A 26,646-nucleotide genomic window follows, 5' to 3' on the forward strand; every position below is an offset into this window, starting at 1 on the left:
CCCACCTCCCGATTTCATTGATTGGCTACAGGGCCGTTGCAGAGCCCAGTTCGTCCCTGCAGCCTGATCCTGATTTGCTTTTGTATCCTTCGTGGAGATAGAAATGTGCAGAGAAATATTCGCCCCGCGCTCCGGGTTGATTTTGCCTCATGTTTGTTGGTGGATGACGGGAGCGGGAATCAAAATTCATCGGCTTGCAGGATGCCTCAACATTTCAAATAGTGGAGCTCATGATAGATCATAGTTAGTTTCCATCTCAGCGTCGCCGGCTACTGCAAGCAAGGCGACCCAGCCCTTCCTGCCGTGTAGAACAATTATGCATTGTATTTTTTCCTGGCAGTTTTGCAAAAAAGCTTAATGCTACCATCTGAGTGTGTAATCTGTTCCACTGTTTGCATGTCAAAAAACTGAGCGGGGTGAGGAGTTTCTTAGGCAGGTCCCTATGGCCTCTCCCTCGAAGGTAGAGAAGGGGGGGAAAGATGGAAGTCGCCTCTTCATAGACTTGAAGATTAATCTACTTTTTTTTTTTTTTTAATGTCCCAACCCCTTCAGTGACGATTGAGTGACAGAGACAGGGCTTGGGACGTGCCCCGGGCGGTGGGGGATCAGCCTCTTCGGCGAGGGTTTCTGGAGAGCCGGCGCTCCGCTGCGCGTTCCCTCGGAGGCAAAGCGCCGGAAAAGACCGCAGGCCGCGTTTCGGGCTCTTTCACGTGGGTCCCCTTCTGGCCGCGCCGGATTACTCTCTGACCCGGGGCCCGGAAGGATCCGAGTAGCAGCGCAAAGCCGTGCGGTGCTGCGGCACGCGCGTGCGGTCGGAGGCCGTTGTACCCTTCTCGGGAAGAAAAGCAGCCGCAGCTCTGTTTAAAGGAGAGGTATTTTTCTGTGGTCATAATGCTTTACCTTTTATGCCCCGAAAAGAAAGAAAAAGGAAGGAAGGAAAAAAGATTCCCAGTGCGGGATTTATCCGTCTGGGGAGATCCGGCCGGGGCTGGCCGCGGAACCCTCCTTCGCGGAGACCCACGTGTGGAGAGAGACGCGCCTCCGGATCCCCACCCTCGGGCGCCCGTTACATTTTCGAAGAACCGTGCAAAGATGTCTGTTCAGAGAGGCATTTGGGGCGTTGGAAGCCAGGGTTATTTTTAACTTTTTGCGTTGTTACTGTAAGCCGCTCAGAGCCTTTGGAAATGGAGGGGACAGTAAGCGAAACGGACAAATGCAGCGCCAGCTTCCATTGGTGCAAAACGTGGAATGCTTCAGTAGAGGGCCATGTTAAAAAATCTGCCCTGGATATCAGTACTTTTCCATGTACAAGCCCTCAATGGCTTAGGGCCTGACCCTTCGAGACCTGCCCTATCCACCTTCTGGCCTGCTTTCAGGGATACGCTTATCGGTCATGTGGGAATGTGCTCCCGTGGGAATTGTATTTGATCCCCACTCTCCCTGTTTTTGCACTAGCAGTCAAGATGCATCTCCTTTGCCAGGCCTTTAGTTGCTCTTTTTAACATTAGTTTTTATTTTTGTTTTGTATTTTATTTGTCGTTAGCTTTCCTGACTAGAAGATTGGAACTCTAATAAATGTAGGTGCTGTGCACAGGGTTTCCACCCAGTGTATTTTTCTGTAAAACTAAAGAAATACGTACAAAAGAGGGTGGGTGTAGAAAAGGGCTGTGTCTAACTGTTGCATTAGAAGTAACTGCACCACCTTTTTTCCTTTTCCTGCCCCACTTAGCTGAACCTTGAAAAATGTGCTGCAAAACAAATAGAAGATTTCTGCTGCTTTATGCAAGTCAGAAAGGCCAGGCAAAAGCCATAGCTGAAGAAATATGTCAGCAGGCAAAGGAACATGGGTTTGAAGCTGATATTCACTGCATCAGTGAGTCAGAGCAGGTGAGACTCTGTTCTTATTGGCCACTTTTGACAATTAAATTAAAACGAGCACTATATGATTTTGCACTTTCTCTTGGGCTCTTTTTTCTGAAAGTTCAAATGATTCCTTAGAAGTTTTTCTATTAAAAATAATTAAATAAATTGTTGCACCGTAGTCAATTATTTGTATAGACCTGTCAGTGCACATGGCATTAATAGAATGGCTTATAGTTCCACCCTTCAAGAAGTTTATCGTTTTTCAAAGAGAAAAGGAACTGGAGAGAGAAATAGAGTAGCAAGGATATTTTTTAAAATGCATTTATCTGTATTTCAGCTTCTTCCTCAGGATATATTAGGAAGGCAGATTAAACTGAGAAAGGCAGTGACTAGAATTTAATCCCATTTGTTTCTAATCCAGAAATAGTATATTGTGCTGAATATAGCCTATGTAGGTATTGTCTTCAATAATTGAATTAGAAATGACCAAACTCTGCAAATATTATAAATATAGGCCTGTTTGTGCCAGAAACTCCATTGATATGTATATTCCAGTGGTTGGTCTAATCACACTGAAATAGAGACATGCACATTGTTAAAAATTCAAGAACTGGCTAAAATGTGTTACATTTGTAACATACATTTGCTAAAATGTTAAATGGTCAGCATGATAATTATATATAAACTGATAATGTTGAGACCTCTTTTTGATTATGCTAGGAATAAAAAAAAAAAGGAAAAGTGATATAAATCTGAAATAAAGCTTTGATAAAACCAATGCCAGAAAAGTAGAAATTTCTGGTCAATTAAACGATGCAGATTTTATGTACTTTTTTCCTCTGTGTTCTTATATTTCAAACAGGAAATTAAAACAACTAACATTTTCTGGAGGCACCCTGCTGTTTGAAAAGCAAATTAAAATAGGATAAATAATCTGCCTGACCTTTGACTTTTTGTCTTACATACCAAGTGAATATAATAGTGGAGCACAAATGTTATTGATTCTGTAGATATGTGAACAATAAATTTTGCTTTTTAAAGCAATTAAATATGAAGGCTAAAATAAGGGAACAACATTTGGTAAATTAAAATCAAGAAAATAAGCTTCCAGAGCCTAAAGTAGGGATAAGCAGTAATTGGAAGAGCTCTGGTGTCCAGAAAAGGGGTTTTTGGGTGATATGTGACCCTGGAACTTTAGGTTATTTATCCTTGGACTAAGGAGCTATTTTGTATAAGACATTTTCAACTGAATGGTTTTAAAAACCTGCATTCATCAAGTTTGATTCTGAAATAATTCTAAGTAGAGGTTTTGAACCTTAAGAAAAGTGTCAACTTTTAGAAACATGCTTAATTAATAATTGAAGAAAAGAAATTAGTTGCTAGGTATAGAAAATATCAAAGAGGTCCATAGTTACTCAGATGTTTGGATCTTCAGAAAAGATGAGCTGAAGATGTACAAAGATGGCTAACTTCACGGGATTTTTATATCCTTTTAAGTGCGTCTGCACTTGTCGAATAAAGGTGTAGTCCATATTTATCACATATAAAGTATATCTCAGTCTTTACATGATAATTACATGGTTCATTTTGGGATCCTTTTAAACTTCTCTTATTTCATTGGCATGTCAACTTTGTAAGGTCACCGATGGAAAAATGTTCTTCAAACAAGGTCTTAGCATTATTGCCCATCTGCTAAACTTTTTTTCCAGTTAATATCATCATCAGTGTTTCTCAGTTCAATATGCCAGAAAGACATATGTCTTTGATTCCCTATCAGTTGGCTCTTGCCGACTGATATGATACAGAATCTGGAATGTTACTCATTTGCCTATTATAAGAACTAGAGTAAATTTTAGAGGTTAAATGCTTCATGTAGTTATTCCATTGATGCTGCAGTGGAATATATTTATTTTTTGTTAGTATTTTTTTTTGTTAATTGGCAAATTGTTCCAAATGAGACAGTTCTTAATCCACTTTTTTTCACCGTGTTGTAAGTCATTCAACAAGATGGGCGGTGACAAATTTGATAAATAAATATGTTATGCTACTGTATTCTTAGATACAATAAATATGTGTTGAATTGACTGTAAAGAATTTAGTAATTCATATGGTAGATCTCTGAATATTTTTAGTGCTGTTTGGGTCTTTGTCATAAAGCTGGAGCAGTGTTTCTTGACATGGGCAACTTTAAGATGGTGAATGGTGAATTCTGGGAGTTGAAGTCCACACATCTTAAAGTTGCTAAGGCTGAAAAACACTTGAGCTAGAGCATTAAGTATCCACCTAATTTGACTGACCTTTTGATCCTCTGGAGTGCCAGATCAGAGGGTGAGGCAGGGATCTTCAGGTAGTCATGGGGATGCCACTTATCCTTGCAGTTTATCACCCACTTTGTAGGCTTAATATCTGAAAAAGTAGTTTTAGCAACAAGCTGGGTACTCAAAAATCTTAGAAAACAGCTAAAACATCACGAAGACATAACCTTATATTGGTAGATATAAATTTCTTAGTGTATGTACAGATGGCACAGAGTTATTTTGTGTTCGGTACTTTAACATCTTCTTTTTGATTTATAGTATAACTTGGATAAGGAAAAGGATCCTGTGGTTATTGTTACTTCTACTACTGGTACAGGAGAGCCTCCAGACACTGCAGTCAAATTTCTAAAGGAAATTAACAACAAAAGTTTGCCATCTGATCATTTTTCTCATATACGATATGGACTGCTAGGTAAATGACTTATAATTTACTCATTCATATGAGGCAGGAAAAAATCTGGGCTAAGTATAAATTACCAAGTAAATATATCACTCTTGGAGTAGATTAAATTCTTTCTTTACCTGGTCTTGTACTTGGTTCTGGGACAGTAGAGCCATTGCAGGATTTTTGCAACTTGACCTACTTAGAGAACATCAACTTCCCGAAAGGCCATCAGTGGTTTTCCATTCTTCCTAATCAATTGGCACTGCTGATAAGAATAAACTGTGTATGAAAAAGGTACCCATTCTGGGTCTATTTTTGTTGAGCCTAAAGTGCATCTTTCTTTGGTCAACACTTCCTTCTCTTCCCAGCCCCAGATCTGGATGGAGTTATAGGGTGCTAATTTCTTAATTCTATTTTTGCCTTTTTTAAAAATTGAAAAATAGGTTAAACATTTTCTAAATAAAATAGTCATAAAGAAACAAGTTAATATAACATAAATCATAGAGATAAAAATAAAATACAATTTAAAAGCCTGTAAATAATACACTAAATCCAATGAATCTTGAAACAGTGTCATCAATGGTCTATTAAAGAATGACAAAAATCTTTGGCTTTTATAAATAATACTATAAATAATGAAAGAACAGCACAGTTTCTCCAAAGGACAACTTTTCTGTACAGATTGTAAAATATATTACCAATTGTCATCCAAATGACAAATGATAAATAGATTTGGCTACAGTTTCCTTAACTTGTGTGTGAAATCTCTTCCATCTCTGAGCACAGAACAGTTATTTGCTGAAGCAAAGTCATGTATCTCTGGGTAGACATTGCTGTTCATCTGAGACTGAAAGCTGACTTCTTTCACCACCTAGTCCTTGATTCATCTTCTAGAAGTAGATGTAGGATTCACCCTAGATCACTTTATTGTTTGGGCAGTTTAAACTTACATGCAAGGTAATCAAGGAATGAGTGAGTGGCTGGAGGGCAGGCTGGTCCAGAAACAGGCACAACTTACAGATGGAATCTGGGCAAAGGTCTTCCTAGCCACAGGTGCCACCTATTCTTTGAACAGGAGCTGTGAGTCCAGGAAAACTCCCAAATTGCGCAAGTCCCAAACAAGGAAGTATAACCGCATTCAGGACTAAAGACACACATTTTCCAGGACCAGTTGGTCCAAATACCCACAACCACTCAGTCTTGCTAGGTTACCCTTGGTACCTGCTCCCTTATGGAGGCTGACCCAACCGCATGTCACCTACCAGGTAGCCTTCACCAGCTAGGAAGAAATGATACTCATACTCCATTTTATTTCAAAAAGAACTCACCATTTCTGAAGTTCTCTCTGGTTGGTTGAAGTGTGGAGTTGATTTAGTCTATTGCCTAGAGGTTATCTTATTTTCTACATGGAATGTTGATTTGATTTCTATGGAGATCAAAAGAAACTCTGGAAAAAAGCTGAAGTTCTTCCATAGGCAGAGGCTATAGAAAATTCCTTTATGTCTGTGCTCATAGCTGTTACTCAAATGTTAGTGAATATCTACAAACAGATAACAAAAGATATATTTCAGCCAATCCTAACATATTGTTGGAGTGATACTGGCTGGAGACGATGTGTATTGGAAACTGTGTCTAAGCTGGTTGAAGAATGCTGACCTGGTGGTGGTGTCAGTAATTCTGAGCTTGAAATAAAGCATGGAATTCCCCTGTACAATCTTTACAGAGAAGTGTACTAATATATAGAAATTATGCTGACCCATTCTAGGATTCTTTTGGGATGTAGAGAGAGGGTTGTTTTTTTGGGGGGGGGGGCAAATGAATGAGTATAATTTTTAATTCATTTTGGAATTCTTTGTCTGTTTAAGTGATCTGGGTGTCTGGTGCAAGGTTTAATCTTTATTTTGATCTTTTCAGGTCTAGGAGACTCTGAATACACATTCTTCTGCAATGGTGGGAAAATAATAGACAAACGATTTGTGGAACTTGGGGCTCAACGGTTTTATGAAGTGGGATTGGCTGATGATGCTGTAGGGTAAGAACCTAATTTTTTTCGGATAAGTTTGATTTTAATTTCTTCCCAACACGCATAGATGGAAATGTCATTGTTTTTACTCAGTGGAATGAGGCTGGTCCCATAACAAAAAATGTGGGGAGATAGGGTGTAAAGGCTGGGAAAAATATGCCAGGAAGTTGGCTAGAGTTGACATGGCCTCATGCTGCCCATGCTAGTCTTGAATCCCGGGACAATTGTGGTAGCACAAATTAAAGCTGCAGAGTTTGCCTTATCTCAGTTGAGACAGCACATTGGTTCTTTTGCCTGCTGGCAGAACTATTGAGCAGAAGGAATCCCAAGGACTCAGGGACAGCTGTCATCTTTATCATCTTGCCTTGCTTTTATACAAATTCTAGGAAAGACTTGTATCTTAAGTTCACAAATGTGGAGTTTGTGCGAGGTTATAGAAAAAAAGAGGAAGATTAGCCTTTCCTTTCTTTGCAGCATTAAGTTCTTATACCTTTCTTTGTGCAAATGCTGTCCAGAGGATTTCCAAAAAGTGTGTTTTTTTATTGTGGCATTTAATCATGATTATATCTGTTGACAGAGATGGGCTCTAGTCTTTTCCTTTAACAGCAGCCAGTTAAATAATATTTATTCTATTTCATTTAAAGTCAAGTCTCCTTCAAGTCCCTAATCCTGGTGTCTTTATGGACTTGTCTGCATTGTTTTTCGAGCAACAGAATAGAAGTGGTTTGTCATTATCTTCCTCAGGAATGGTTTTTACCCTTCAGCCTAGAATTCCAATGTGGCCTTTCATCCAAGTAGTAACCAGGATCAACTCTGCTTACCTTCTGAGAATGACAAATCACTTCCATATTGTTGCCAAGCAAACTGCATGAATGCGACCAAGAAGTCATGCTGAAGTCAAGACTAACTCAAAAGAGACTTGATTTTACCCTGATTTTCTCAATTTACTCTCTTTACTTTGTTTCAGGTTGGAGCTGGTGGTTGAACCATGGATTACTGGGCTCTGGGTTGCACTTAATCAAGAGTTTGCATCTAGAAAAGAAGACAAAAATACATCTTTTTGTGCCAACAAGTTTTCTAATCTATGCCTAAGCCTCCAAGCAGAACACTTGAAGATTGAAGATTCTGATGTGAAAAATAATCTTTCATCAAAAGCATATATTAACTCAGAACTTCCCACTGAAAGCTCTCAACCTTCACTTTCTTGCTCAGTGCCTCCGCTCTCAAAGGCTACTCTTAATATTCCTGCTTTGCCACCAGAATACCTAGAAGTGCAGTTTGAAGAAAGCAGTGGCCAGGTAAAGTCTCCCATATTAAAGATGTTTCTAGCCATAAACTCTTCAGAATCTGGAATCTTGACTTTTGCATTAAAATTCCCACTAAGTATATAGAGGAGTCTTCTGAAAATTATTTTAATTGGGTAGCTACTAAAGCAAATTAGGAAAATATGGATGTCAGCATGAGTTCTTCAACAGTACCCTGTCTTACTCAGGACTGTCTGTTAATTAGGTCTTTAATAATTAAGCTTTTTTCTTGCAAATAATTTTGCAGACCTCTAATCCCTGCAAAGTACGACTAGAATTCAGCAGAGTCTAGGTCAAGCTGAGAGGTTGTCCTTGGAGTGGGTAGATTTGGACTGAGATTCCTTGTTTCACCATCTATTAAAGGCAGTTTGGCCCTTGCTCCTTTGATGTTAGAATTCTAAAATTGGAAGAGGCAATAAAAAAGGTGGATGTCATGTGAAAATGCGGGTGACACATGTTCCAGGAGAAGGAAAATAAATGTTAATCTTCTATGTTGAAATGTATGGCTCTAAAAGTACTTTATTTGGCTGGATTGTTCATCTAATGTAAATCTCAAACATCTTGTGCAATTATTTATTGTAGTTTACTCCTTTGGACTAAACGTCTGTCAATTTATTTTCAGGAGGTCAGCCTACCTTATGTTTCAGAGAGCAGCATTTTCCATGTTCCTGTCACCAAGGCCATTCAAATTACCATGGATGATGCAATAAAAAAAACTTTGCTGATTGAACTGGATATTTCTGTAAGTTGATGGTTTTTTTAATTACTTGAGATGATACTGATAAACATGTAGAACAGCAATAAATATTTCAATGTGATGAATTCCTAATAATCCCAACTGTGCTGTCCCTATCCTGGTTTTCTGTTTTACCTCCCTATATTAGATACTTGGCATTCAATGTGCACTTGATTGAACTGATTTAGGCTTTCCTCACTTTTGTGCATTGTATGTAAAAGAGGTATTCTAAAAGCCTCTTTGGTAGTTCTATAAATTATGGGATTTGATATTGTTTCATATTAGTTGGGAAATAAGTAAAATAAAGCACAGAGAATGGCGAAGTTTAGAAATTAAAATAAGGACAAGGCAGCTGGGTAGGAATTGCAGGAGCTCAATGTAAAAACCCTCTAACCTAGACTGATCAGAGGATCTAATTAATCTTCTGTGAACTCTTTTGTGTGTGGGAGGTAAATGGAGAAGCAAGCTGGGGACGAGGTAGGGAAAAATGGTATGGGGGTAAAAAAGGAGAGCTAGTCAGAAAACACTTCTTAATACTTTCATGAATTTCATCACAAATGTGTTGGCAGGACAACTGAACTTCACTGTCGATAAGCTTGTTTTGTAGGAAAGGTAAGCAAGACAAGAACAGCAGAACTGTAATAGGCTAATGTTGGGCAATCCAATAAAAAGAACTAGAATCAGTAAATATGCAAGATCCTTCAATCCATCTGTGGTTATGTCACAGGAAACATATAAATCAGAAAAGATTAAGGATAAATATTTTGGAAGACAATTTTTTTATGGAAGGGACAAATAAGAAGGATAGTCCTTATTTAAAGCTAATAGAGACTTTAATGGTAGAAAAGATTTTAAAAGATAGGGAAGATTTGTTTTTATTAAAGGAAAGTTTGATGATAAGGCTATACCTTTGGCCTCTGTATACACATCAAATCAGAATCAGTCAAGATTTATACAAAAAGTAACTAAAAGCCTTGAATAAATTTGGTTGGAGAATTTGCTTCTAAGTGGTAAATATTAAATATTGATGCAGGTGCATCAGGTGATGGAACAAGTCAGAAAAATAGAAGAGAGTCTTTAAAATTTAAGAGATAGAAGATCTTGCAAAATCATCTCTATGGTTATTGGTGCATTGGGGGAATAACAAACAAATACAAATATTTACAAGAACTAAATATTTCAGCTGTATCAACTCTGGATTTACAAAAAACCACCTTGCTGGGCGCATTTGTTCATTCATTCATTCATTCATTCAATTTATATAGCCACCCATCTCACTTTTACATGACTCTAGGTGGTTTACAATAAAACAAAATAAAAAACAAAATACACAATATACATAATACTTGCAAGATTGATGTCAGCCTTACAAGGTAGACCAGACAGGAAACATGACCAGATGAGCTCATTCTACTTTATTGTAAGGTTACATTAATAGAATCTTGCAAGTCTGAAAGTACTTCTCCCCCTCCCCCCGCCCATCCCATTTACAGCCCAAAACTAGGGAGGGTCTCTTTGAGCCTCTTGCCCTGCCCACATTCCTGCTGCGGGCCCACATTCCTGCCTTTTATCTGATTGTTCCTTGGTTGCGTCTCATCAAGGTCTCCCAAGGTCATTCCCACATACCATTATACAGATTGGATAGGATGGGTAGAAACAGTTCAGGAGAGACAGTCCTGTAAGTAACATGTTACATCTTACAGTGTTACTTGGATAATTCCTAGGTTGGCTGGAACTCAAATTTTCAAAGAATATTCGTCAGAAAAGATGTGATTCTTTGTTCTTTGTTTTGTGCTATTCCAGTAATAATAATAATAATAATAATAATAATAGTAGTAGTAGTAGTAGTAGTAATAGTAGTAATAGTAATAATTTGAATACAGGAAACAACATTTAACTACCAGCCTGGAGATGCCTTTAATATAATTTCTCCCAATAATGCCATGGAGGTGGAGGAACTTCTTGATATTTTGGGGCTCTTGGGAAAAAAAGATCACTTTGTTTGCTTAAGAGTTAAGGAAGGCACTAAAAAGAGAGGTAAGTTATATGTCTGTTCTATATGGCATACTATGCTGCCTTTTGAGAAATAATGTGGTTTCATGTGTTATTTTCCTGTTTTTGTCTGGAGACAGCTATCTTTCATTAATTTCTGTAATTGAAATAAACTCCACACATCTTTTGATGCCTTTTTTTGTTTACAATAATGTATACTACTAGTTCAAATGCCATCAGCAGATGAGTGGGGGTTGTGGTTTGGTGTGTGTGTGTGTGTGTGTGTGTGTGTGTGTTTTCCCAAATGGGTATGTGAATCATTGCATTATTTTTTCTAGATGGTTTATTTACAGCTTAGTCCTGGGTTCATATACTCAGATACATACACTTTTGTCCAACTGATAGGTTTATTCCATATTATATGGGCTTAAAATTATAACATTAATCTTATTTTAGTTGAATTTACTGGGTTTGTTTAGATCCTTTAGGAGCTCTTCTTGGGACTCATTATCCTGAACAATTTTAGGTTCACTGCAAACTTTCATCAAGAATGTCGTCTCAGAAGTCAGATGAATTTACATAAAATTGCCTTGCCCCAGTATAAATTTGAGGATCATAGAAACACTTTGCTTTGTGACAATGTCAGTTTATCTCTAACAGTTACTGATTCGTAAGGAACTGTCCTCTTATCCTGCCTGTTTCTTTCATGACTGAAATCTGGGCTCTCTCTTGTGAAGTTTACTAAGTTGCTGTTCTGCATCTCAGTATTTCAGATAGCTAATTAATAAAGAAAATGATCTCAGTCTTCCTTGCCTAGCTTGGTGCTGCTGAGCTATATTGGAACTACGACTCCCAGAATTCCACAATGGCTGGAATTTGGGGGTGCTATCACAGCACCGTTGGAGGGTTCCAAGTTGGGGAATGTTTTTCCAGGTACTACCTGTGGGTCCCCCCTACCCCCAAACTTTACGTTCTAAGATTCCTTCTGAAAGAAATGTTCTTAGGATCTTCCTGTTTTATCCAATCCAAATCCAAATGGATTTCTACTCAGACAGAACTTCCCATTGATCTCCTTTCTTTACATACCCATAAAATCTGCTCTAAAAGCTCTGTTCAGTCTGGAGTTCAGATACAAATGGACATCACTGGATATAAACTCTGTACAGTTGATCTTGTTACCTTTTAACATTTATCCCAAGAACCCTTCTGTAGGACTTGAGGAAGTGTTCCAGGGAGGGTTTTCGGTTTACCCTCCAAAATTGTCCTCTAAGCACTTTGGGTTTGTCAGTTACGAGCATGCTCAATGCAGTACTCAGAATATGTGGGCAAATTATATCGCAGGGCTTGCTTTATGCTATCTAGTCCAAATCAGTTGGGTTGCTTTTTAGATTTCTTTCCAAGTAATTATATAGAAGGGTAATGTTTTCTCAATATGGCCCCTGTTTTAACTTACGTTATTCTTTTAAAATAGGAGCAGCTTTGCCACAGTATATACCAGAAAAGAATACGGTTAAATTCATTTTTATGTGGTGTCTGGAAATCAGAGCAGTTCCCAAAAAGGTATTTCTCCCATTTACTTTTTCATAAGGTCATTAACTGTAATTCTTGGTACACAGCAAGATTCACTTTTGAGTCTAGACCAATTGCCATTTTAGTTTGGTTTGTCTCTCGTGTTGCAATTGTAGTGTCTGGTATTTCAAATTAAATGTCTTAAACAGCTGATGTGTTGCTAACTTCCTTGTCTAGCCAAATTGATTATTCCTAATGTTGAGCAAAATGCATCCTCATCATTCTTTCCCTTTTTACTTTTCTTATCTTTGATGAGCAATACAGTAACTGTATAAACACTTGCATAAACTAACTGAAATGATTTTGTACCACTTCAGTGTCAGGAAATATTTCTGTGAACATTTACAGAAGAGAAAAGACTTGTCTCTGATTTGCAATGAATAAAATCACTTTTGTGGGGCTGATAGTAATAATTGAATAATTATTATATACTGATATCATTATTGTTTGAATAATGCTGTTTTTGTGTGTGCATATTATATTGCTTTTTCAATTAAATAAGCTGAGTCTGAATATCCAGTGTTTAAATTGTATGTGTCTGCAGATGAACATTGGGGTATTTTTTCAGTATAATCCACTAGATGTCATCATTTAACAATTTATGGAGACTTCTATTAACTGTCTGTGTTTCTCAACTCGTTTACATTTTATATATTTATAAAAACACAATGTATATTAAATTGTGCTATTTATTTTTCATTTATTTTTATACAGTTCTATAGATTTTATGTCATTTATTAGTGTTAAAAATTTGGGTTACTTCAAACCCAATTCATATCTGTTTGCTTTTGGTTTAGGGACCCGTTTATTATGAATTAGCTTTATTTATGAAATTGGCCACTTTGATTTGTTCAACTATTCATGATAACAATTTCTTGGCTTAATGCTTTGTGTGAAACATACTTTGTATGCAAAATGCTGGGGCAAAGCATTTGGTCAGTCTAATAAAGAGACATAAACAATTGGCTGTGGTGAGTAGAAATTCTCTCTGCATGAACCAGCAGGAAAGCTTAACAAAATTAGCTTTGTTTGCCATTTAGACCACAGATAACTGATGTAATGAGCAAGAAGACTATTTTTTTAAAAAGTGTGGGTTAGTTTTGCTAGCTTATGTTCAAGGCTGGATTATTTATTTATTCAATAATTTATTTATTTATTAGGCATTTCTGCGCTCTTTGGTAGAATACACCACTTCCATTAGTGAAAAAAGAAGACTTCAAGAATTGTGTAGCAAGCAAGGATCCTTGGATTATAACACTTTCATAAGGGATCCTAGTGTTAGCTTATTAGATTTGCTCCGTGTTTTCCCAACTTGCAAGCCTCCACTTAATCTTTTGATTGGTGAGTAGTTTTATAGAATGTTTCAACTACAGAAAAGAAGATACCATAAATATAGAAGTATTGAAATGTATCACATTTACCAGTTGCGATAACAGAGTTATTTATTAACGTGTGTAAAATATTACAACACTTTCACCTGTCCAAACTGGTACCTACGAAGAAAGCAAGATACCAGCTATCCCTTGCTGGGTGGGTTTTTTTTTTCTCTCAGCTTCATTACTGCTTCTGAATATTGAAATTACAGGACATATGGAAATGCAATTTTTATCTTTAACATCTATGGCATTTGTGTTGTTTATGTACAATATTTAGAAGTGTGATATGCTGCCCACTCTTCAAACAAGTTTAATTGAATGACCCTAATAATAAGTTTTACACTATGACTTGTCCTGCTGTATGAGTTATATCTTAAGTTGTACGTGTGGAACTAAGCAACAGAGCTATGAATTAGAAAGTCCCCATTTCAGGTCTTGCCTCTGTCATAAATTTAGTGAGTGAATTAGGCCAATTCCTGTCTTTAAGCCTTACCCTATACTCCTTTTGCAATGTTTGTTTGTTTGTTTGTTTACTTAAGATTTTTATAGACCACCTGCACTCATAGGGGCTACAATCAAAACAGAAAAGAACAAAATGAACAAACAATTCATAAGCTAACTAATTAAAGGCAACCTTTCTATTGTCAGTGCTCAAATGTCCTCCAGAAAAATAAGGTCTTCACTGCCTTCTGAAGAACAGTTCTACCAAATCCCAACCTTTTCAGGCAGTCCAGAAGTTAGTTGGTTGTATGGAAGCCGCCCAACTCGAGAATGACTCTGGAGTTGCCTTGTGAATGATATTGAAGGCCGCCAAAAGATCTAATAGGATCAGGAAGGTTGCTCTCTCTATATACAGGTCTTGATAAAAATCATCCACCAGGGTGACAGTGCCATTTCTGTGCTGACTGTAAATGGTCCAGGAAATCCACTTCCTTTAGAACTGTCCCTCTGTAACCAGAGGCACCTGCAAGATGTGATGTTTTTAGCAAAGGGACTGCAACTGTTGCGTTGTTGCAGTACAAATTCTCTCCTTTCATACGTGCATATTCAGTGTTATGATACCTATAAAAAAGAAGCCTTTAGCACAACCCTTGTTTCCTGCTTGACAACTCTCCTACAGACCCCTCTGCCTACCACAGAATATTGGAGATCAGCCAGTACTTGTCCCAATCAAGCAATATCTCTTCAGGAGGGCATACATCACTGCTTCCTTCACTATGTCTGACACCACCTCTTTCTTAAACACAAATTAACTGTCTCTCAAATCCAGCAACCCATGCCCTGCCCAACTGCATGAGTTTAAATCAAGCTTAGAGATGGTGGAGTTATTGTTTTGTTTCTGTAAATAGATGAGAATGGACCCAAGGCTAAAACTATACTCACGAGTTTGTTCCTTTTCAGAACATCTTCCAAAGTTGCAAGCCAGACCCTATTCAGTTGCAAGGTAATGTAATTACATTTTAATTGGGAACTGATAGTGTTTAAATCCATTTGTTTAAATGGATCCAATCCTTTTATGGTTGGAGAAGATAATTGAGATGTTAAATTGAATACTTTGATAGTGTACCAACTTAGCAATTGAAGACTGGAGGTTATTCACATATATACTTCATCAGATTTCTTGTGATTTGTTACTCCGCACTAGTAATAGCAGAATGTGTGAATGGGCATCTTTGCTAAGCGTTATGTCTCTTACGGAAGTTCCTGTTTGATTTGTCCAAGCAAACCACTGTTTCAAGTTGGAGCCAAGCCTCAGGCCTTTGAACTACAAAGCTGTTGGTTTTCAGCCTTTTGGCTTACAGCAGCACTTCCTTCATGGCACGTGTTTGTGATTCTTCAGCCTTCTTGCTGTAAGGCTAATCATTGGAACCCTGATATACTATGCAAGGAAACTGAACTATAATCAAAGAGCTGTTTGGAATTGCATTTTTATTATCTTTCATAACTGGCCAGGTGCTTTCAGTCTCAGATTCCTGTCTGGAATATTGGACAATAATAATATCTTATGACCATTCTGAGAATAAAAAAGGGCTCATAGAAGTCCACAGCTGCATTATTGTGTCCAGAATAACCCTTGCCTTTGACAGAATACTTGGTTATTATTGAACAGAACATTTGTTTTTTCCTTTGACTGTTTCATTGCAGTTCCACTTTGTTTCATCCTGGAAAGATGAATTTCATCTTTAATATTCTGGAGTTTCCATCCCACGTAGGTGAGCTGCGAAGAGGGGTCTGTACTGGTTGGCTAGCTGATCTGGTTGCCCCAATCCTTCACTTGAATCTGAAGAGCAAGGAGCTCTTTTTCCCACAGGTATCAAATCTTGATGAAAAGCTTATGTTTTGCAGGGCAGAGCTTGTGAAAATAAATAATTGTTTCAGTTCTTAGTATAGTGGTTTAGGGATTAGTAATAGCAGCTATAAAATATAATTTCAGGGTTCTATGTTAAGATATCATTCTTAATATAGATATCATGGCAGACTTCGTTCTGAAAATGGAAAACTTCCACTCCAGAGAGCCAGAGTGTTCGAGGAAGTTTGGATGGATTTGGTGGGAGGATGAGGACAGATGAGAATGGAAGTCAAATCATAAAATATTGGTTGTAGCACTCAATTGTAACAACCATCTTTATTATTTTATGATTAATGTACACTGCTTTGGGGTTGTTGGTGATGAGAAACAGTACAATAACGTATTATAATTTAAAAGAGAATTTTTACAAAATGATGTATCATTGGTATGTAACACCAGAAATATTTTCTAGAATATATAAAGGTACTTCAAATCTATGTTGGAAATGTAGAAAACATGAAGGGTTGTTTTATTATGCTTGGTGGACTTGTAAAAAAGCTAGAAAATTTTGGGTTCATATACAGTGATACAAAGAATGCTAAAGATTCAGCTGAAATCAGAACCTTTCTTGCTGGGATTAAGGGATAGACAAGTAGAAATGACTTATGGAAGATTGTTTTTTACATGGAAACTGCAACGAGATTATTATATGCACAAAGATAGAAAGACTCTGAAATACCCACAATGGAGGAATGTTTGCTGAAGATAACAGAATCTGCAGAGATGGCAAAATTGACTTGTTTGATTAGGGAAAAGACAGTAACTACATTTGTCAATGACTGGAAATCCATTATGGACTTTTTGCTGAAAACAGAAAAAAATGAATTTGTGATTTATGGATTTGGTGATTAGAAACAGTAAAATACGGAAAGAAGGGAAGTACGATGTAACCTTAGAGAGAGAAAAGATAAAATATAAATTCATTTATAAGTGCTGAAAAGATCAGAAGCCCCTCCCTCCCTCCCTCCCTCCCTTTTCTTATTTACTTATCACTTTTCTTTTTCTTTACTTTTTTCTTTCAATTTGTACTGTTTTTACTTTGCAGAAAATGTCTTTAATAAAAATTAAAAAAGAAAAAGTACAATAGTATCAGTATTGTTGGGGAATACATAAATAATCTAAGAATTTCAGGATTCATTTGAAGGAAACAAATCACTTTTGGTGACAGGAATTAACTTGCAACCATATGAAGTGCTTTATGGCCAAAAGGCAAATTGCAGTCATTTTTAAAAAAATTATTTCATGACATCAATATTTGTTAAAGAAACAGCAGAAATCTTTGCAGCTATATGAAAAATGCTTATAATGACACAAGACTTTCATTCATTGCATTAACAGAAACCATGTTTTAATAGGCATGAGGCCTGTGACTTTTATTGATCTTTTGTCTATGACCTTCTTAATAATCTATCATGATTGTTCCTATCAAAATGTGGAAGCAACTGTCATAGCATGCTGTGGCAGAAAGTGTCAAAGACAAATGTTGCATTCAGTAAACCAATTCTTGTTGCTTAAAATTGAATTTCTGTCATCTTATTTCACCTCCTGTTATCTCTTTCAATAGAAATCATTAATTATTTCGTAGCGTAATCATTCCTGAGTATTCTTATTTTTTAAAGAAATAAAGTGAGTAATTTAATAATCACGCCTAATCTTTGGGAGAGAGGACATAGGTTTGTAAGTTTTCTTCAGTTTCATTCTAATGCGTTTTAATTGCATTTTAGATCACCATAACGTCTCGCCCATCCAATGTTTTTCACCTACCAGACAACCCATTGGTTCCTTTTATTATGGTTGGTCCAGGAACTGGAATTGCACCATTTATTGGCTTTCTTCAGCATAGGCAAGTCTTTTAAAGATATTAGTAACTAGTCTATCAGTACCAAAAACCTACTTTGTTTTTGTTTGCACTCGGTTGACGAGTGGAAATAAGATTCTGGTTGTGTGCAATGGAGATGCAGTCCTTTGTCTCATGAGGCATGTCTTCTATGAACAAGATCTTCAACCACTCCGATTGTGTTATTAGAGAGGATACCTTCAGGGGCTTCCCCTGTGACTAAGTCACTTAGTACAGAAGCAGTGGGGCTTAGTTCCGTTTTGCTGGTTTGGGGAATCTTGCTTTTCATTAAAGGTTTGTGTTTGTGTTTGATTTTTAGTTAGTTGGTTGTCTTCAAGTAATTTTTTGTCATCTTTCCCCCTTTTTTTTTAATTCTCACTCCCCCCCCCCATTAGCAGTTTAGTATAGGCTTTTGGTTTGCTTGTTTTTTCTTTTCTTTCTTTTTCCCTCATTACATAGCTCTTGTTAATAGAATAGCCTAGGTTCTTTTTTAAAAAAAAAATAGTCTTTGATCTGACCTTGTTTAACTTTTGAGATAAGCCAGGATGGGCTAGATGCTGCCATTTAGTTAAGCAAAATAGAACCCTGGTGTCTTTTATTTCCAGTTCATCTTGGTCTAACAGATCACAATTACACTAAGTGAAATCTTCAAGTTATACATTTGCATACATTGTTACTTCATGAGACATTTTATGCAAATTAGGGAATAAAAGCTTCATATTTTTGTTCACTGTAATAGTTTTTATGGCCACAGTTGCACTTAGATGGACTGAAATGCTTGGAAAGTTACTTGGATTGGATTGTTTTCAACCCACTTCGTTTCTTTTCAGCTACGCTAAAAATGTGCTTTTCTTAGCAGGTCACGTTTGTCCATATGTCAAAGGTTTTTTTGTTGGCTGATGTGAGCTGTAGCTTTTTTTAACATCATATCAGTCATGCTTGAAGATCATAACTGTCAAAGCTAACTGTAGATGTGCAGAACATCCTAAATTCAGTATTTGGCCATTGTTTTTTTCATTCCAAAAACATTCCAAAATCACATTTAATTGACATAAGTTTAACGCATCAGACTTTGAGTTTTGTTTTTTGGGTTTTTTTGTAATATAGGGAAGAGTAATAAGGAGAGCTTTCTAGAAAAGTAAGTGTATGTGGAGCATGAAATTGAATGGTTGCAATGCCAAATGACTTCTTTTTAAAACTGAGTAATAAATTCTTAGAATAACATTAATTGAGATAGCCAGGCAGTGCCCTGGAAAATGGAGAGACAACAGATTTGCTGTCATTACTGTTAATAATGCAAGTCGTAATGTTTAACAAGCTGCTGAGACTAATTTATTCCATATTATTGCAATAGCCAGTGCACATTATATGCAGCTGTGAAATGAGTAAAATGTTGATTTAGTTACAACAGAAAGCGTTTACGGGTTATAACACCGCTCTGACCTGATAATGGGGCTGAATGAATATCAAGTAGTAGGACCTATGTTAATCAACAGGAAATCTGTCTATATGGATCAGGTTTATGGGTAGACAAAGTAAGGAAAAAACCCTCCTATTTCCTTGAAACATTATAGCATTGTGTTTATTTGACTTAATGCATTTCTGTTATTACTATAAATGCAGTTGAATGCAGACATTTAGGCACACCTGTTCCTCAGTCAGTGAAGAAACTGAAGCTGAAAAGAGGTTTCAGCAAAACAACAGTCTGATACATACCTCCAAATCAACCATGAAGTATTGACAAGATAGATAAAGGTTTGTGAATGGTATTCACAATTCCCAGACTTGAATATTACTGAAAATTTGTGGGGAGATCTCAGTCACGCAGTGCACGCAAGGAGTCCTAAGAATATTTCTGAGCTAGAAGAGTTCTTAAAGAAAGAGTAGAGAAAAAAATCCAAAAGAAAGAATAGAAAGACAGGAAAAAAATTGCAAGTTGGTACATCTGCCAAAGGAGATGCTGGATAGTCCTGACCTGAAAGGGTGCCCAAACTTTTGTGCCTGTCATATTCACTGTTTTCTTATTCTGAATCTGTAAATACTGCACTAAATAGTATATGTGTATTCAAATTAGCAAAAAAGTTTTGTGTTTAATTTTGTATCAGGTAGAACTTGTGTCAGCTTTTGTTCATTTAGGGATTCATTGAAAGATACAATTTGATGAGTACCTAAACTTTTGCATACAATGATCCCTGATCCCAGATTAGCAGATTTATTGGTAAGTGGACTGATTAATCAAGAATTTGAATTTGCCCTCAGATAGTAGGTTTAAAGTTTTGCTATAATATGTAATGTACTACAAGTATGGCTGCCTGTTTTGCTACCATAATTGAGGGCCTTAATAAGTACAAAACAGTAATTTTGTTAGCAGCAACGGGAATCTCAGATCCAGAATCCTTCATATTGCTGTGCATGTATAATTCTTCTGTACATTAATGAAGGGAACAACTAGATATGTGTTACTCTTTGAATGTAAAAAAACCTACTTTGCGACAAGTATTTTAGATTTATAATTTGCTTCTCCTTCAGGAACTAATCAAAATTTAGCTTTTTCAGGTGGAAGCTAGACATAATCCAGTTTATAACAGTATTATTATTTTTAATTGGATATCTTATTTAGGCAGAAGCTCAGAGAAAAGCACAGAGATTATATATTTGGAGAGTCGTGGTTGTTTTTTGGCTGCCGCCATAAGGCCAGAGATTACTTGTTCCAGTAAGTTGTCTTGTGCCCTTTGTTAGTACTTTTAACATTTAGCAGTTGGCCACAGGAACCATATTTTCTTCATTGAAGCCTGTTCCTTGGCTTTCTTTTTCAGAGATGAGCTCAGGTGCTTTCTTGAAAATGGTGCGTTAACTCATCTGATTGTTTGCTTCTCAAGAGATGTTCCAGCTGGGGCAGAAACTGCCCCTCCTAAGTATGTTCAAGATAACCTCCGGCTTTATTGTAAAGAGATTACCAGGATTTTGCTGCAGGAGAAAGGATATTTTTATGTGTGTGGGTGAGTAATGCTGAATTTTTATAAACGTTGGATATGCAAGAACGTGTTAAACTCTTTGCTGCTGTAAGCTTAGCATGTACAAACACAAACCTTCAGGCTTTCATCACTGGCAATACAAAAAGTGGGAGTGAAATAACAAAAACTCAAAATCAATGAGAAATCCAGGTGTTTTTTTGTGGCTATGATTTTTTTTAAGTAAAGGAAATACTGGAGGCAGTTTTCATTACTGCTCTCAGTGGGAAGATGACAGGATAACAATAAAAGTTGCTTGAAAGACTGAACCAAAAATGAACTAGAAAGAAGGGCAAGTATTTCTAGGTTAATGTTGTTGAGACCAAGTAATAGAGAAATCAGGCTACAAGTTAAGGCAAGTAAGGGGGCTAGGATGCAAATAGAAAGGCAAGATAAAAGGGCCCTAAATATTATAAAAATACCAATTACAGAAATATTTCTCTCCTGACTCATGCAGATATACAGGCACTGAGTAAGCAGAAGTCAGTATTGTATTGCTCTTTGTTGAGTGTAAGTTAGGCTTGTTCTCATGTCCTGAGCCTTTTAATATCTATATGATGCCTAAATTGCATGGCTTTTACATGACCACCATCTTGAACGATGGCAAGCCGTCCTGGTCCAGAGGGAGCAAAGCAGGCCCAAGCCATGATACTACCACCACCAGGTTTCACAGATGGGACACGGTTCTTCAGCTGGAATGCAGTCTTTGCCTTTTGCCAAACATAACGCTTTTCATTCAAGCCAAAAAGTTCTATTTTGGTCTCATCCATCCACAGAACATTCTTCCAATAGCCAGGTTTATCCACATGGTCTAGTTATTTTACGGAATAACTGTAGATAGGCAACAATATTCTTTTTGGACAGTAGTGTCTCTCTCCTTGCAACCCTGCCATGCACACCATTGTTGTTCAGTGTACTCCTGATGGTGGTCTCATAAACACTGACATTCACCAATGCAAGATAGACCTTTAGTTCCTTAGACCTTACTCTGGGGTTATTTGAGACGTTCCATAGTATTACACACGTTACTCTTGATATGGTCTTGGTTGGTCAACCTTGGGGGTGTAACAGTGGTGTTGAATTGCTTCCATTTGTACACAGTCCACCAGCCTGACAGTGGACTGGTGGGATCCAAACTCTTTGGAAATAGCTTTGTAACCTTTTCCAGCCTGGTGAGCATCAACAACTGTTTTTCGGAGGTCCTCAGAAATCTCCTTTGTTCGAGCCATGACACATTTCCACGTACTGTGTTATGAAGATCAGATTTCGATAGTGAATACCCAGAATTCTGTTCTTTAAATAAGGCAGGACCTCCCACACTCACCCCTGATTATGATCCCATTGATTGAAACACCTGACTCTAATTTCCCCTTCAAATGAACTGATACTGTAATCCTAGAGGTTCAGATACATTTGCCACACACAAATATATATATATATATAGGATCATTTTCTGCAATGAATAAATGAACAAGTATAATGCTTTTGATTCATTTGTTTAATTGGGTTCTCTATCTAGTTTTAGGACTTGTGTGGAGAACAGATCACAATTTAGATCATATTTATGCAGAAATATTGAAAATTCAAAAGGGTTCATAAACTTTTAAGCACCACTGTATGAACTCATTGTTTTTAAATTTTCTGAAGCTGTTTCTAGCTGTCTCCATATGTGTGTGCACATGCAACCACTTCATGTACACATACACATATACTAAATTAAAAGAAATATAGATTGTAGACTTTAAATTTGAACAATTAACATTTTTTAAATTTATGCTGAGCCATGACTTTTAGTCTCACCCAGATCTTTTGGTGTCATATAGCATTAAATCTAACAGGACCAAAATGAGCAGTTTGTGTAGGAATATGAAAGTCACCATCAGATTTTGGAAGTTTGAAAAGCCTCCAATTTTGTGGAAAGTCAGTTTGGCAACATAACTTGAAAAATCTCAGGGGAACTATTTCTACCAAGGGGATTGTTTCTCCTTTAGGTTGTGTGCTCTGCTTTTCAAATAGACAGATGAGAGACCTTGCAAACTGTAAAACTTTCTAGCCAGAACCCACTGGGAGCCATGATCTGCACGCTCACCAGAATGAAAAGAACCTATAGAATAATGTAGCACTTTTGAGCACATCACATTCATTCCATACAGATTCGCCCAAGAGACCTTCCCAATCAACTGTTCCTCAGTGCAAATTGCTATAACATTTTATTGCTAAACTATATATTTATCAATAGTTAAATGTTGGGCACATATGAATATATGGAGATATTTTTTTTAAATGGCAGTTTTTTCTCAGCATTTTAAAACCCTAGAAATAATGGAGGATATAAATCTGAAACAAAACCAAAAAATTAAACCAAACATATAAAGCAATTAGTTTTAGTTTTTAAAATCTGGTTATTAAAAGAAGTATATTGATATCTATATTCAGAATTTTGCAGGATGGGAACTAGAGGATTATACTTTGTCATTTAATACCACCATTGTCCAGTTTCTAGGGGGCTTCCAATTATACTGTAGTGTGCTTGACTTAATGCAGTATTTAAGAGAACAGTTGATTGGTTTCTTTTAAAACTTCAAACCCTATGGTCTTTCCCATTTGAAAGCAATACTGTATGAACTGGTGTCTTTCTTACATCTATTTAAGTCTGGCTATTACAATTGTTTCCCCTTTTTTTTTTTAAGAGATGCAAAAAATATGGCTAAAGATGTGAATGATGCTCTAGTGGAAATCTTCATTGCTGAGAAAGGAGTTGATAAACTGGACGCACTGAAAATACTGGCTATGTTAAGAGATGAAAAAAGGTACCTGCAGGACATCTGGGCCTGAAAACTGGCTTTTTGAATTTGCCTGACCAATGTAAACCTTTTAAATGCTATTTCTGTTAGTAACTTTCTCTCAGTTAAATTTAAACTGTTTTCTAGGTAAATGACAGAGAGAAATACATAATTTCCAAGAGATTTTTCACAGTACAAGTGACTTTAAATAAATGTTGCCACTTATTCCCATCAAGAAAACCATTTTATCAGTGGCTTTTCATTTGTCACTGAAGTTGATTGATGGAGTTTTGTCTTGGATTTGAAAATATGGTAGCATATATGGTATTACACATCTCTACAGTATTTTCTTCTGTTAATAACAAAGGGAGGATTTTTTTTAACAAAGACTGTAGTATGCTACATACAGTGTATAGAGTAGTGTTTCTCAACCTTGGCAACATGAAGATGGGAGTTGAAGACCACACATCTTCAAGCTGCCAAGGTTGAGAAACACTGGTATAGAGTAGCAGGGGTATCATTCATTCATCAAGCCTAGTCTTTCTGCCTTAGAAGGAAACAAAACTCCAATGGAAAATTACTGAGAAAAGGTTTTACAAGTGCTTATTTATAGCTTATTTATATCATTACTCTCAGGTTAAGGATATACAGTGGTACCTCGGGTTACGAACACCTCTGTTAACGAACTTTTCGGGTTATGACCAGCTCCGGCCGCAAAAATTTACCTCGGTTTGCGAACTCCACTTCGGGGTACGAACAGGATACGCGGCCATTTTCCCTCCTGTGACACGGTCCGCGGACATTTTTCTGTCCCTGACACGTGGTCCGTGGCCATTTTCCGCCCCTGACACGTGGTCCGCGGCCATTTTTCCGCCCGACACGTGGCCCGCGGCCATTTTTCCGCCCCTGACATGCAATAGCCGCGTCCCTGTCCTCCACGCCAGAACAGATTAACGGTAATTACATCGAACCTTATGGGGAAATTTCCTTCGGGTTGCGACCAATTCAGGGTGCGACCAGAGTCACGGAACGAATTAAGTTCGTAAACCAAGGTTCCACTGTATAGTTTTGCTGCCTTACAGTTGAATTCAAAGCATATGTACTCAACTAAACAAAATATTTAACATTACAGACATCTTCCCAATGATCTGCTTAAACAGGAGTGTAGAACTTGAGGTTCTAGATCCCTTTGAAGCCTTAGATGTGGCCTGAGCCCCTATGCAATGTAAAGAAAATTATTAAATACAAGAGGAGCAATTGTATTAATTGAATGTTTTTTTACTAAATGTATATCTAAAGGAGGTGTGGTCCTGGCTGCATCCTTTGCTTTGCTTTGACACTGCCCTCTTTTGGGAACAGAAGAAATTATGAAAATAGATTTTGGGTTGATATAGTATAAAGCAAGTTAATTTTCATGAAGCTAAGCCACAATCCAGAACAGAATCAGCTACACTAGACAATGGGCCTAACGCCCAGTTTTTGAGAAGCCAGTGAGCAGTGTTTCGTTATGAGAAAAAAAAACTATATTAAATTTCCTTTTGACATAAGCATTATCAATGAAATGGTCATGATTTAGTATTGAAAAAATTATATTTGTGAGCAGATCGAGTAACGACTAAGTACATTTGCACAAGATGGCACTCTGGGTTAGTGTTAGGTTTTCATTGCCTTTGCATATTGCTTGAACCTAGCCTGCTTGGGTAGTAGACCATTCAAAGTATTGAGCAAACCAGGAAGATGAATTTAGTAACCAGGTGAATTATTGTGTGAACAGTCTTTAATTGAATTTAGCTTTAAGAGATACATGCACAAATAAATATTTTATTTTAGTGTTATTTTAAAAAGTGACTGCTGCTACTTCAAAAGTGATTTAAAACTCATTAGTTTTTCTACCGTAGTTCAGAATGATAGTCCCACAGTGATTTGTCAGAATCCTTGGATTAAGCTGCAACATGAGAAGCTGGGATTTCTCCTAGAATTTAAGTAAAATGTAAATTCAACTCCTAAAATTTAAGTAAAAGGTAAACATTTTACTTAAGTAAAATTTAAGTAAAATGTAAGTAAATTTACAGCTTGTGAATTTAAGTAAAATGTTCTTTAAATATTCTGAAGTGTGACTGAATCAAACCCAGTGTTAGATAGTGTGCAAACTGTTACTGTTTTCATAAAAAAAAAAATTAAACTCTAAAACAGACTTTGAAGTTTTATTGTAACTGTTGTGGGTCTGTGCTGTCATGTGATCATATGCTTCAATATGCACACCTCAACACAGGAGTGAGCATTAATGCCTGCAGCAGCAGCTTCGGCCGAAGATGCAAAGCAGTGTAAAAATCTTGCATTCTTTTTTTGCTACTGCCTAAGGTTATTTTAAACAGAAGCAAGTTGAGAAGGTATTAAAGAAAGAGCTTGATTGCTGATACTCAGCTTTTAAGGATCTTAAACTGCGAAGGTGATGGTTGAGCATTAGTCCACTAATTTTATACATGCTGATGGCTGTCCCTATCTCCAGAAGTAATGAGGGTTTTTTTTAATGTTGTTGTAGGAAGGAGAGGTTGCTTCCAATTATCTCTTTTGTTTTTCTATAGTATTTGTAGTAATAATCATAATATGAAGATAAAAAATGTCTCCCATTTTTCTATGTACCCAAACTGTAAGCAGCAAAGAACTGACAGCAAAGAAAATAGCCTCCCAAAATAGAAGCTGCATGACAAATAGTTGCTAATGCACTGTACTAAGGTTAATAAAAAAATCTGAACCAAATGATCTTTACCTGGTAGTGAGAGATAAAAAAGAAAAAGTTTCAGAATCTTGGGTGTGATACAATGATGAAGTTAAGAAACATCATCCTTGTTAGCAATCTGTTTATTTACAAATATACAGGTTGACAACAGTAGTCTACAAAGGTAGCATCACTGCCAAAATAACCGTTTCTGAAATATCCCCTTCATCCAGTAGCCTCTGAAGAATCAGACCAGTTCTCCTTCCAGCTTCTCAATGGTGTTGCTTTCACTATAAATTCCATGGTGCACAAAGCCAAAATAAAGTCATGCAAAATAGTTAAAAAAAACAAGCAATCAGCCTTGTCCAAGAATGCGGTTA

General features: G+C 36.9%; 1 protein-coding gene across 4 annotated transcripts in view; it reads left to right on the forward strand.

The window, feature by feature from the left end:
• Positions 1-562: 562 nt before the first annotated feature.
• MTRR (5-methyltetrahydrofolate-homocysteine methyltransferase reductase) overlaps positions 563-26,646 on the forward strand; it is a 44,613-nt gene continuing 18,529 nt past the window's right edge. The window contains exons 1-15 of one of the 4 annotated variants that reach the window (XM_088131431.1): positions 563-872; positions 1,730-1,887; positions 4,440-4,593; positions 6,481-6,598; positions 7,557-7,887; positions 8,516-8,635; positions 10,513-10,666; positions 12,093-12,181; positions 13,351-13,531; positions 14,968-15,010; positions 15,712-15,877; positions 17,641-17,763; positions 20,378-20,466; positions 20,570-20,752; positions 23,455-23,574. In XM_088131431.1, coding sequence (XP_087987557.1) covers positions 1,744-1,887; positions 4,440-4,593; positions 6,481-6,598; positions 7,557-7,887; positions 8,516-8,635; positions 10,513-10,666; positions 12,093-12,181; positions 13,351-13,531; positions 14,968-15,010; positions 15,712-15,877; positions 17,641-17,763; positions 20,378-20,466; positions 20,570-20,752; positions 23,455-23,574 — 2,015 coding nt within the window. In that variant the 5' untranslated portion in view covers positions 563-872; positions 1,730-1,743. The other 3 variants (XM_088131434.1, XM_088131433.1, XM_088131432.1) reach the window with 3 other exon arrangements.

Source organism: Python bivittatus, unplaced genomic scaffold (genome assembly GCF_059951505.1).
Source record: "Python bivittatus isolate LINGU-HERP-01145 unplaced genomic scaffold, Pbiv_v1 ctg000960_np1212, whole genome shotgun sequence".
In the NCBI taxonomy this organism is placed as follows: domain Eukaryota; kingdom Metazoa; phylum Chordata; class Lepidosauria; order Squamata; family Pythonidae; genus Python; species Python bivittatus.